At 45.1% G+C, this 13,456-nt stretch overlaps 1 protein-coding gene across 1 annotated transcript in view; it reads right to left on the reverse strand.

Annotated features, from left to right (window-relative positions):
- Positions 1 to 13,456, reverse strand: part of LOC107112977 (disintegrin and metalloproteinase domain-containing protein 2-like) — a 42,968-nt gene that overhangs the window by 21,499 nt on the left and 8,013 nt on the right. The window contains exons 5-9 of the mRNA XM_015414181.1: positions 9,348 to 9,537; positions 7,077 to 7,139; positions 6,351 to 6,422; positions 3,959 to 4,125; positions 1,119 to 1,200 (exon numbers count right to left, since the gene is read on the reverse strand). Of these exons, the coding sequence (XP_015269667.1) occupies positions 1,119 to 1,200; positions 3,959 to 4,125; positions 6,351 to 6,422; positions 7,077 to 7,139; positions 9,348 to 9,537 (574 nt within the window). The remainder of the gene's footprint in view (positions 1 to 1,118; positions 1,201 to 3,958; positions 4,126 to 6,350; positions 6,423 to 7,076; positions 7,140 to 9,347; positions 9,538 to 13,456) is intronic.

Here is a 13,456-nt window from a genome sequence, read left to right on the forward strand (position 1 = left end):
ACAGGACATGGGTGGGCGCCGGATGCCACGGACTACCACCGGAAACGCGATCAGACGCCAGCCCTTGCCCCGCGGTTTCCGGAAACTAGTACCTCGGAGGTACTAGTTTTTAACTCCGCATCTTTGACGGGAAGCCTCGGGTTCGCCATGGGAGCTCTACGCTTCCCAGATGTTGCGGTGTGATCGCGCCCGGAAAATCCGCCTATCATCCGTCTCAGTAGTGTGGCTAATGCTCCGTGTGACTGCAGCCTATGTAACACAAGGGCATGTAGTGAATAACAATCAATTATGCTGTTTGCGTTTATCAGTCTCTAAAAATTCAACATTAGCTGAAAACCAGTGTCAGTGAGAGCAGCTGGCCAGGCAGCGAGACATCACTGCAATTTTCCTTTGGATTTGTGCTCTGCAGCCTAGCCTAGAAAGACACATTCAGCTACTGAGAGTCCTTCCAGAATAAGCTGGGAAATGAAAATAAGTGACTGGTAAGACCTTGGTATTTTAGTGGCAGTATCAGAACAAAGTTTGAGTCCAGTGGCACCTTTAAGACCAACAAAGTTTAATTCTGGGTATAAGCTTTCGTGTGCATGCACATGACAGCTTATACCCAGAATTAAACTTTGTTGGTCTTAAAGGTGTCACTGGACTCAAACTCTGTTCTAGTGCTTCAGACCAATATGGCTAGTCACCTGAATTTAAGCTCCACAGCCATTCTTAACTCACTCCACATTCCTCTCTTCAGCTCTCAAGAGGAGTAGCCCCTGTTTTATACTATGCCCAGGAGTAGTCCCTGTTTTATACTATAAATTTCTTTACCTATTACAGCTGGCACCTGGACAAAGGGGGAATATCCTGTTGACTGGGGGCATAAGTTCTTTAATGTGTTGTTTTAACGTTTGTTTTATTACACTTCTTTTGTACTTCTTTTTCAGTATTGTTACCCAGCCTGGGTCCTATGATGCCTGGGAGAAAGGCAGGTATATAAATATATTTTAAAAACATGCTCTCCCAGAGTGATGTTTTTAAATTTCTCCACTGGCATTCAACCTCAAGCAAAGCCCTTAGACTGAGCTGCCAATCAATGAATAATCATTAGCTAAGAAGATTCAGTGATACTTTACCAGAACAACTCCTGCATCATAGTTCCGCAGGCACAGCTTTCCTGAGAATGTTGATCCTACATAGTTAGGTCTCTCCCTGTAACTAAAGTACAAAAGCAGATGCCAAATCACGTACTTCAGGGACACCTACAAGTCACATGCCAAACCTGTAGAAATCACAGCTGGCTCCTTCCACTGCTGTTTGCCCATTCCATTGCTGTTGCTTCCCTTAGTGGGCGATTCTGCATTAGTGTTTCCGTCCATTGTTATACCAAACTCACATTGGAACAGAAATTCCCCTCTGCATTGCACACTGCTTTCACTTCCTTTGATCATCGGATTTTATGGTACCCTCTAGACTGCATGCCGCTTTCAGTTTCTTTGATCAACGGGTTGTATGGTACCTTCTGCATAGATTTATGGCCGTTCAGGGGTGACTTTGCAGTCAGTACCACGTTGCCCTGGGGTATTTGAATGTGGTTTTGAGCTGCACCTTTTCTGTTCCAGCGTGGGTTTGGTAAAACAAGAGGGAAAAGCCAATGCAGAATCAGCCAGTGTCAGCTGGCACAGGGTTTAGATCAAGAGCTTTGGAAGGTAAGGCACAGATTCCCTATGACCTCAGCTACCAGGATTAACAGCTGATGAAGGCAAACGGCAGCCATTTCAAGCCAGAATGCAATCATCATCACATAGAATCTTTGTGGCCCTAGAAGTCAAGTTGCCTAGTGCCATGCTCTGGTATATGGCACCAAAGCCTGCTACAGTCCTTTGTTATGGTGAACTTGAGACTGCAAGCAGTCACTCAGCTATGCCATCTGTAGTTCTCCCTTTCTGCAGCTACCTCACAATTAAATTAAAATTCCAGAATTATTTGAATGGCAAGGGGAGGAGGAGATTTGCTTATTCCTACTAACCTATTGCTACCTTTACCGCTCCTGTTGTTGTTTTTACAGTGGTACGACCACACACATACGCCACAGTGATGACGTGGGCTCCGTATCACATGTGAAATTTAAGGCTACTTTTCCTTAAACTGACAATGTGAACATAACACTACACTGACTGAAATTTTGTTTCCATTCCCCTATTCTGCCACACACCAACAACACTGAAATATCCCACAATTCGCAATAGAGAGGCTCAATGAACTAAAACATTCATTGACTTTGGCCACATGGTGGTGCTCTTGCAATGTTTTGCAAATATCCACAAAAAGGCTGGAAAATATTTAGGAATTAATGAAAAACTAGGGCTGTACACAAAAAAAACCCCTGCATTTTTCAGATTCGGGTATATCAAACCCAAAAAATATTGGTATATACCAATATTCCCGAATCCCAATATTGGTATGATACTGGGATTTAGGAAATAATTGGTATTGCCGAATTTATTCAGCTCCATACCTTACCTTCCCTCCCTGAGTTGCGCCACAGTGGTGGCATGCCTCAGCAACTGAAGGGAACGCATTTAAAGAGACTGTGACTGAAGGGAACACATTTAAATACCTTCCCTTGCTGAAGCATGCTGCCGCTGCAGCATAACTCTGCAAGGGAAGGGAAGGTATGTCTCTTTAAATGCTTTCCCTTCCCTTGCTGTGGCAGGGAAAGAAAGGCACGTGTGTGGCTTGGCTTTGCAAAAGCCATTTAAAGAGAATTTCCCCTTTAAATTGCTTTTGCAAGCCAAGTCACACACGAGGAACCGGGAAGCAGCATGAGTTCACCCAGAAGGTGGGTGAACTCACACCGCTTCAGCTGAGCTCAAATAAAAGCCAAATAATATCAGCTTTTATTTGGGCACAGCTGGATCAGTAGCCGAATCAGATCAGAAAGTCTGGATTGGTAGCCTAATCAGATCAAAAAATGTGATCCTGCTGGATAAATACCCAAGAAATACCGAAAAGGGTATTCATTCGGCTTAGCACACACCGAGCACATACCCTATGAAAAATACAAGCCCAGCTTTGGGTACATGCAAGTATGGCCCACCAAGTAAGTGTCAAGGGCTATGGTTATGTGCTACTGGGAAAACTGATACACTGAAACATTGTTTACTGGAATGTCCCTTTTCCTCAAATGTGAGAGGATATTCCATTGCTAGGTGGGATGGTAGCTGTATCAGCGGGAGAAAAATTGGGGAGACTTTTAGGTGGGCTGGATTCAGAGGTTACTTTGGCTGTTGCGAAAAAAAATTTCATATGCTATAGCAAGTAGAAAATTATTTTAAGATGATTGTTTAGCTTAATTTATGCAGATTCTAATCTGGTTCTATGCAAAACCTACAGGTTAAATGAGTACTATCATTGATGTATTTAATTGTAAATCTCCCTTTTTCATAAAATGCAGTAATGGAACTATTTATTTACTTCACCTATACCTCACTTTTCTACCCAATTGGGATCCAAAGCAGTTTATATTCTCATCCTCATAATGAGTTAGTTAGTGTGCAAACAGCACGAGCTCCCATGGCAGGGTGGGGAATCAAACCTGGGTCTCCCAGATTCTAATCCAACACTCTTACCACTATACACACAGTCTCATACATAGTATGAAGTCAAAGTAGAATGCACTTCCCCCTGCTCCCCCCCACCAGCTTCTCAGTAGCAGCTAAAGATAGGGAATGGGGATGAGGAAGCAAACAACAAGATGTTGTCATGAGATGTTGTCATGACCATCTTCAAGTACTTGAAGGGCTGTCATATAGAGGATAGTACGGAGTTGTTTTCTGTTGCCCCAGGTCAGACCAGAACCAACGGGTTGAAATTAAGTCAGAAGAGTTTTTGTCTGAACATTAGGAAGAACTTCCTGGCAGAATTAGTGCTTATGTAGAGTGCTGTTTAATATGAAATAAGTTTTTTTCCTTACGCAAATAAATACGCTGTATCATGTGGCCGTAGAACAAGGTATGAAGTTTTCCACTTTAAAAACCTTTGCAATAATACATCCACTTCTCCTGTAGTAGAGATTTTATTATGATCTGTCCAGAACTCCAAAGAAGACAGTACAATTGTTATATTAAGGCTGGTAAACATCTGAAAAGATGGAAAATACATACTAAAATAATTCTGCATATACATATTACATTAATTTTATAAACACAAATTATAAATGGTTTAGACAGTAAAGGGTCACGGCATGTCAGGAATAAAAACTAAAATGTATGGGGTAAAAATTAGGGATGGGCACGAACCGGAAAAATATGGTTCGGGTCGGTTTGTGGCTGAACCATGAACCAAACCAGATTTGCTTGTGAACTGAACCACTTTGTGGTTCGCGGCCCTGCAAACCCCATTGAAAGGGGCTGCTGTCACTTTAAATGGGAGTTTATAGAAAGCATGAAAAACAGCTGAGCAGCTCCCCACCATTCAGCTGTTTTTGTGGCTTTCGCAGGGAATAGAAAGCAGTGGTTTAAAAGGACTTGGGGTCCCTTTAAACCCCTGCTTTCTGTTCCATCCATGATCCACCACAAACTGCTTTAAAAGTTTGTGATTTGTGACAGTAGACCCGTCATGAACGTCTGTTCATGAACCACAAACAGGGAAAGATTCATGACAAATGTTGCTTCGTGGTTCAGTTAATGCCCATCCCTAGTAAAAATAGAGGAAGTGCCCCTGAGTAGAAGCAAATAATTGAGTAATAATAGAAAGTCCTCGCCCATCAGAGATTAAGAAGAAAAACATCCAGATACACAACTTTATCTTTTATATTCTCTTTGTCTTCTTTATTTCTATCCTGCCCACTCCTCTGAAGTGCTCAGAATGGCATACAGTGGTTTTCCCTTTTGTATTTTATCCTCACAACAACCATGTGAGTTAGGTTAGGCTGAGAAAGGAAGACTAGCCCAAGATCATCCAGTGAACTTCATGGCAGGAGGGAACTGAACCCAGGACCTTCCTATCATAGTTGACCTCTATACAGTACAGCACTGATCCAGCTAAATATAACAGTAATCTAGGGTCACTGGGTTATATGGGAGTTTGTCAGGGCCAGTTTTATGTATTAAATAAATAAATCCTGCCATTTGATCTAGGTATCTACAAGGTGGCTAACAAGGATCCTTAAAATCCAGAAAAACTACTACAAAGTAGTAGAAGTACAACATCACACAGCAGCAGAAACTAATAAACACCAGAATGACCAGCAATCATATTAAGCTTATAAGAATGCTTGATGAGGCCCCAGAAGCTCCTGAAAGAGAACCATCTTTGAGTGTTGTCTAACAAGGCAACCTTAGGAAGAATTACACTTTTCTAAGCCTATTGACTTCAGTGGACCTAGAAGGGTACAACTCTGATTAAGACTGCACTGTAAAAACAGCAGAAATGTAGTAAGACATTGTCTGAGTGTTCAACAACTATTACCTACAGCAACTCAGATGTGGGAGGTATGTAAAGCAGGACCTCCAGGAATATTTCAATGTACAGGTATAGGGAGAAAGAGCTTATTGAGATATTCCAGACATAGCCTGTTATGAGCTTTTGCTGGATCCGGGTTTAACTGTCTCACACAATTATTACTTACTAGGAAAAAGGCCCGTTGTGGAAATAAATACAACGGCCTCTAGAAAGAGGCTCTGGGCGGGTGCCCCACTCTTGGACACTCAGTGTCAATTTGCTGTGGCGACCTCAGCAGGGTATAATGACAGAGTCCACTGTTTTCTCCAGAGGAACTGATCTCTGCTACCTAAAGAACAGTTGTAATTTTGAGTGATCTCCAGCCCTCACCTGGAGATTGGACACATTTTACCACAGAACAGGAAACTGTTTAGAATGTTAGAGGCAAAAGCCAATCAAGTCGCATATGCAAACGACCTCTGTGTTCTGAGGCAAAGGCCAATGAGGCTGCATATGCAAATAACCTCTGTGTTCTGACTCGCTATGGGGGGGAGAGGATTAGCAAAATGTTTAGAATGTTGGAGGCAGGACTCAGGCAAAGCAGCCAGTGGATAGGGAGACCCTCTGAATGACAGATCAGAGAGTGAACTGATTTTGGAGTGTGTGGAATGTTCTAGAGAAGTGCCACCACCATTCGGCTTTTATTTATAAGGAAGATAAGGTGCCTGAAGTGTCTGCATTGCCAGAAATGGTGCATGAAACAGAACAGACCATTTCAATGCTGGAATGACGCCACCTTGAGCATGCACTCCTGGCACTCAATGCTATGCTATTATCTTGCCAATGTAAATGCTCACTGTACAGAGCAACAGACAAATGACAGTGTCCAAGTGATTCATGTCACAAAAAAACAAAAAACTTACACTGTTGAGAAAGCCAATGAGCCGGACTACTTTCTGGGTTACAATATCTTCATTTCCACCCAAATAGTTATACTGAAAAAGAAGGATGCATAATAATACCCATAACTAATTATATTCCATTTTTGCTGCATTTACTGCTACTGTTGGCAACAGAATCCTGGGTTAGACAGACCTTTTTCTGAGAGCTGAACTAACAAACCCACATTTGTTGAGATAACAGGTCTGGACTAGCAGGCCTAGGGAAGCGTACGTCTCACCACCAACCTACAATACCATCTTCTTCTCAAACAGCTCCTCTTTCATGGGCCATTTCTCCCTCAACCAGACTTAATTTCAATTTCAGAGCTTGGCTGGGTGGGGGGGGGACTCTAATCAGAACCTGTTTGTTATTCCAAAGACCCCATGTGTGCAGATGGGAGATTCCTTTTCTCCAATGGAGGAATGGGAGTGCAGGCTATCTAGCTAATGCTCCAGAAGGTTCCAAAAGAGCACTCTGCACAAAACCTGTGAGTCTACACAGAGACCATGATAAAGAATGGTCGAATGAGGAACAGCTTAAGCATTCTCTCTGTATAGAACCCCTTATTTTTCTTGTTACACTGAGTTCTGTCCTGATCTGGTGCAGCTAGGCAATTTGTTGTCGCTAACCATGAGTCCACACTGGTCCCAAGAAAGCCCACTCCTAGAAAGTTTCAAAGGAAATACAGTTTAAGCACAGAGACTTACCAAACCCTTATCCACAACGACATACATTTCCACATATCTATGAATCTCAGTCATTTCTCGCGGCTGAGGACAGACAATATAATTTAGTAACCATTTATGTATTTTACTTGCTAAAACTTCTATAATTCTGAAATCATAAAAGCCACATTCTAGGACCCCACATAAAGAGAAGCCACTTCCTAGGACCCCAATGGCAGCTGTGTGCCAATGCTCATGTGGCAACAGGAGCATCAGTTATTATCTGTGGGTATACTGTAGAGGGAAAATAAGTGACAGGCACCCCTTGGTAAAGGTCAGACTGCATGGTGAGTGCCCCAGAATTCCCTGCAAACCTGGTGACATCCCTCAAGCAAGGACTGGCATCATGCTGACCCTTCAGTTCCTCCCCCCCCCCCAAGAGGAGCTGTACAGCATGCCAGGCAGGCGCCCTGGTGCAAACATAGCCCAGGGAGCTCTGCAGCTAGGGATTCAAGTCCTCATCTGTATCCAAGTCCTCTTTTCCTAGGATGACATGGATGGTTAAGGGATAACTTCGTAGGGATGCTTGGTCTGGAGACCAAATTGGAGCAAAACTTCCACAAGGAAGCAGTATGTTAACCTTTTCAGAGCCTCCCCCCCCCCACCTTAAACAGTGTAAAGGAAGTACATGTCACCTTTCAATTTTTACAGATATATGGTTACAATAATTCCCACATAAAGTTTGAATATAACATTTAAACTACACAATTTATTTTTACCTAATCAAATATTTCAGTTCAAGTAGTTGTTGCTTTGGGGACTTAACATTAATGGGGTACTTTGAGAATCTGGTTTACTAACACAGATCATTGTGCCATATGCATGTCTGCCAAGAAGGGGGAAATCACCCCGAAGAAACAGACGTCTAGACAGGCATCCACCCATTGCTAGTACAGAAATGCTCTGCTCAGGGTTTGCGCAGAGGCAAAATTCTTCCGGGGTCGGGGGGGGGGGGAGAGAGAGATTGAAATGCCATGTCTTTAGCTAGAATTCTATGACTAGATAAAGAACACCTCGTTTATACTTGCCCAGACTGAGAAGTTAGGCCACAGGCAGAAGCTTTACAGTGCAATCCTAAGTAGAATTGCAACTTTGTAGGTCTATTAACTTCAATGGATGCCCACTGGAATCCCTTGTGTCAACTAACACTCTTATTACACAAGACACCCGATGCGAGTAGATGTTCGACTGGTTGTTATTGTTCAGTCGCACAGTCGAGTCCGACTCTTCGCGACCCCATGGACCAGATCACGCCTGGCCTTCCAGTCTTCCGCCGTCCTCTGAAGTTTGCTCAACTTCATGTTCGTTGCATCTATGACACTGTCTGACCATCTCGTTCTACTGGTGACTTATCTTAAAAGTGATTGGGGGTGTACAATTTTTCTTGAAGTGGCAGCATGGCATGAGAAGGTGCTTTGGTCTTTCCTCTTGTGCCATTTTCAGCAACAAAAAGGGCTGCAAAGGAAGGGGGCCCATTTGTCCCCAAAAGCAGGACAAACGGCCCCCCCCAGTGGATGTTTCTGCTGCCAAAATGGGATGAGATAGAAGGTTGAACTCCCTTCTAGTGCTGTGCTGATACTCTGAGAAAAACTGCCCACGCCAATCACTTTTAAGGTGAGTCACCGGTTGAACATCTGACAGTAAGTCAGGTCGGGATTCTTGTGTCGTAACAGTCTGGTATTTGCTGAGCTGTTAGTTGGAATGCTGCTCTCTAGGCATCCAATGTGGAAGAACTGAAGCACAAGACACACCTGGTCTAAGCTACCAAGAAGGCCCAGAAAATAATGTGCCTGAGTACTGGAGCCTCTGGTTCAAGATCGTAAGAACATAAGAAGAGTTCTGCTGGATCCAACCAGTACCCAGCATCCTATTTCGCACAGTGGCCAACCAGTTCCCCTCGAGGACCAACAGACATGTTGCTTCCTAGAACTGGCATTCAGAGGTTTACTGCCTCTGAATGTGGATATACCCTTTAGTCACCATGCCTAGTACCTTCGGATGGTCCTATCCTCCATGAAATTTGTCCGATCCTCTTTTAAAGCCTAAGCACCTTGTACTTATGACTCATGTCTCCATCCCAGTTAGTCAGCTCTGTGAAGTTTAAACTGTTTGGAACGTCATTAAAAATGTATCTAAGTAGCTCATTTATCTTAGACATGCTACAGTTAAGTTGTTCGTTCTCTCATGGTTTGCTCCGCCAACAACTGTTGACACAGTAATAAAGTTTTTAAAAATAAAATAACCAGCACTCACTCCAGCATCTGAAAGCAGCTTATGAGAGATCTCTCTGTTTTCCTCTTCTCCTGTTATAGGTATGAAATCGTCTAACAACACTGAACCCTTGAGATCTTTGTTATTTATTTGAAAAACAAGGTGTTCAAACTTAGTGGAGGACTCCAAATGTTCAATTCCATAGCTGAAGTTCTCAAACTGCAGTAGCCCTCTGAGGGGGGAAACAGAAAGCAAGTTGCAGGAAAGCTTTGGGGGGGGAAATAACAGCATCTAAAATCAGCCTCCAACCAGCCTGAGGCCCAAGCATAGTCTCAAAAGGGGTGCAAAGAACATTTGTAACTAACATGTTTCCCCTCTTAATTTGTGCATCTACAATCCAGCTCCCTTTTTTGGATACACAGAGTGTTTCCATATCATCCAACCAAACTTCTAGCATTGCATCCAGCCCACCAGGTGCAGCCTGGTGCATTGTTGTTGCCTATGCCACAGGTGTCCTAGGCCATGTGTCCCCGGTAGGACCCATGGCAGTTCAGTATGCAGCAGGTTTGTGGTTGGCCTGTGTAGGGATGAGGGAGGGGAACAGCTGTAACAACGTAGTGAGAGGGGCAAAGAGGTTTTTGCCAAAAGGCTGTGCTTTGGGGGAGGGTGCTTTAATCCTTGCTAGGTCTCCTCTGCTTAACATGCACGTACAGTGAGAGCTGGCAAGAACAACTTGCTCAGGCCCTCTGTGACTTGTTATTGCTGAGTTTGGGTGATCAGAGCATGGCATCCTCGCTGATTTCATCTTTGTCCCTTCCTGCCCTCGTCCAGCAGGACTTTGCAATCCCTTCCTTTGATGTGCCTCCTCCTCCTACAGCTGCACTAAACAGGAGCATCCATGTGACTTGTCGGGCTTTGGGCCAGAGAAAATAAAACCTATTTGGGCCAGAGAAAATAAAACCTATTTTTCTGAACTGAAATAAATTAATAATTGGCAATATTTGGAACTCTTCATATCTGGCTATTATTCTGGAACCTGGCTTAGATTTCATGAAGACCAGAGGGAGGGAGAAAACTGACTCAGCTGACTGGTGATACCACCACCACCCCCAAAATCAGCAAAATTACACAGACATCTTGACACCAATGAGGACTGTGCCAACATGTCTGTACTGTTTACACCAGTCACATTACAGGTTCACTGGCTGGGGAGAGCTTAGGTCTATGTAAACAGTGGACTCTGTTTCCCTCTTATTTTGCTGTCTCTCTGGTACTGTGCCAGCTACGCATAATGGCCGACGTTTACTTATGCCGGCTGGCTGGCAGGCAGGCAGCACCGTAGACAGGGAGGGGAGGAGGAAGAGATAGAGGCAAATGCTCCAATTTGTTCTCTTCTCCTTCAGCAACATGCACCGCTGCAACTGGGGCAGGTGAACAGAATCAAACATTTCCTTGGGAACCCCATGTTTCACTTGTAACACCCAATTCCATCTGCACTCTAGTCCTTTTGTTGTTCAGTCGCACAGTCGAGTCCGACTCTTTGCGACCCCATGGACCAGCTCCTGCCAGGCCCTCCTGTCTTCCGCCATCCTCTGAAGTTGGCTCAACTTCATGTTCGTTGCATCTATGACGCTGTCTAACCATCTCATCCTTTGCCGTCCCCGTCTTCTTTGACCCTCTCTCTTTCCCAGCATCAGGGTCTTCTCCAGTGAGTGCTCCCTTCTCATTGGGTGGCCAAAGTATTTGAGCTTCAGCTTCATTATCTGGCCTTCCAGGGAACAGTCAGGGTTGATTTCTTTTAGGATTGACTGATTTGATCTTCTTGCAGTCCAAGGGACTCTCAAGAGTCTTCTCCAGCACCATAGTTCAAAAGAATCTATTCTTCGGCGCTCGGCCTTCCTTATAGTCCAACTCTCGCAGCCATACATGACGACTGGGAATACCATTGCTTTGACCATGCGGACTTTTGTTTATCTCTACTTTTTATCATGCAGAATGAAAATTGGGATGGACTTCTCCCACTGGAGAAGACAGGAATGACAAGAAAGATTAGCCCTGCATCTTAAGCCTGATAGCAGAAATCACCCTCACCAACTTATCGTCTTCCTCCGAGTGACATAGAACTCATAGCACGGCGGAGGCTCTGATGCTTCATTTTTGGGTCCCATTCAAATTACTCCTAAGTCGATAACTCTGGCTGTTTCCCCCCAAATTCTGTTGTAGCTGATTAAGAGAGCCTAATTTCAGAGGGTTGTTGTGTTGGTCTGCAGTAGAACAGCTAGATTTGAGTCCAGTGGCACCTTAGAGAACACAGCAGGATTTTCAGGGCATGAGCTTTCGAGAGTCAAAGCTCCCTTCATCAGATACGTCAGAATGCAGATATCTGAGTCTTTATATCCCAGTCAGAAGGCTGACAAAATCTTGCAAAGAAGGAACTCAGGATGCAAAGATACAAGGCACACTGTGACCGACTTCACACAAGAGCTGCGCCACGGTTGCGCCTCCCTTTGCCCCGCTTCTATTGTTCATTTTCCCACTCGAAGCCGCGTGGCCGCATTTTGATCCGCGGCTTCGCCCAATTTCCCCCGCGGTTTTGTGATCCTGTTTTTTTGAGGATCAAGAAACCGCGTGGAAAATTAGGCAAAGCCGCGGGTCAAAATGCGGCCACGCGGCTTCGAGTGGGAAATCGAACAATAGAAGTGGGGCAAAGGGAGGTGCGACTGCGGCGCATCTCTTGTGTGAAATTGGTCTGTAATCCACTTGATTAGAGCAGAGGAACAGAAAATTGGCATTTGTGGTGAGATAAGAATCCTACGTCCCTATTCAGCCCCAGGGGGTCCATTGTTCGGAATCCGAATGAACTCAAGTTCAGCAAACTAGTACTCTCCCTTGAAACTGCCAGTCTTCGATCAGCAAGGAGCTTTGATTCTCAAAATCTTCTACGCTGAAAATCTTGTTGGTTTCTAAAATGCTTCTGGAATCAAATCTAAGAGAACCTGGTTTCCAAAAGGGCTGTGCAGGAAGCTTGAAGTTCCAAGGCTATTCAACTCAGATGACTTAAGGAACAGCTTATGTTAGGTCAGACATCTGTGAACAGATCTCTCAACAGACATCTGTGAGCTGAGCAGATCTCTCAAAAAGGAGCCACAGAGGAACCCAGTTCAGAATGAAGTCATGGCCCTGGGGTGGGGAATAACTGTTACATACTGTACTATTTCCCTAACAGAAATCCCTCTCCCTCCACACACACAAAGAAGCTGATTATTAATATTTATTGTACCTGTTGTACATATTGTTCCCAGGGGGTTTTCCCCTGCTGGGAGTAATAGTAGTCACAGAGAGGAACACTTAAGTCTCCTGTCTCAGCACATAAGCTCCACTCTAAATTGAGGCTCGTGTTGGAAAAATCTGATCATGAGTCCCCAATGTAACATAAGAACATAAGAGAAGCCAATGTTGGATAAGGCCAATGGCCCATCCAGTCCAACACTCTGTCACACAGTGGCCAAAAATACCAGGTGCCATTAGGAGGTCCAGCAGTGGGGCCAGGACACTAGAAGCCCTCCCACTGTTCCCCCCCCCCAAGCACCAAGAATACAGAGCATCACCTGCCCCAGACTGAGAGTTCCTATCTATACCTTGTGGCTAATAGCCACTGATGGACCTCTGCTCCATATCTATCTATATATCTAATAGCGAAGTGGTCCCGTGAGTGCGGATATCTAAATCCGTGCTCCGGGGCCACCTGGGGGGCAGGGAGAGGTTTGTGCACACGTGGGGCGGTCCCCACGTGTGCACAAAAATTTTTAAAAAAACCAAAATATCGGGGGGATATTTAAATTCCCCCAAAACTGAGAGAGCATTTCCTGCGCATGCGCAGGAAACGCTCTGCCGCCAGCGTCGCCGCCGCCGCCTTGGAGCCGGCCGGGCCGAGGGCGGCCGAGGGCAGGTGAGGGGGGGGACAGCCGGTCTCGCCACCGGCCTCGCTTGGGAGGGGGGGAAGCAGCCGGGCTCGCCGCCGCCTCAGAGCCAGCCGGCTGGGGCGAGGGCGGGGGGGAGCAGCCGGCCTCGCCACCGGCCTCACTTGGGAGAGGGGGGAACAGCCGTGCTCACCGCCGCCTCGAAGCCAGCCGGCCGGGGTGAGAGCGGGT

Source organism: Gekko japonicus, unplaced genomic scaffold (assembly GCF_001447785.1).
Source record: "Gekko japonicus isolate JY-2015 unplaced genomic scaffold, Gekko_japonicus_V1.1 scaffold9, whole genome shotgun sequence".
NCBI classification, from domain to species: Eukaryota; Metazoa; Chordata; class Lepidosauria; order Squamata; family Gekkonidae; genus Gekko; species Gekko japonicus.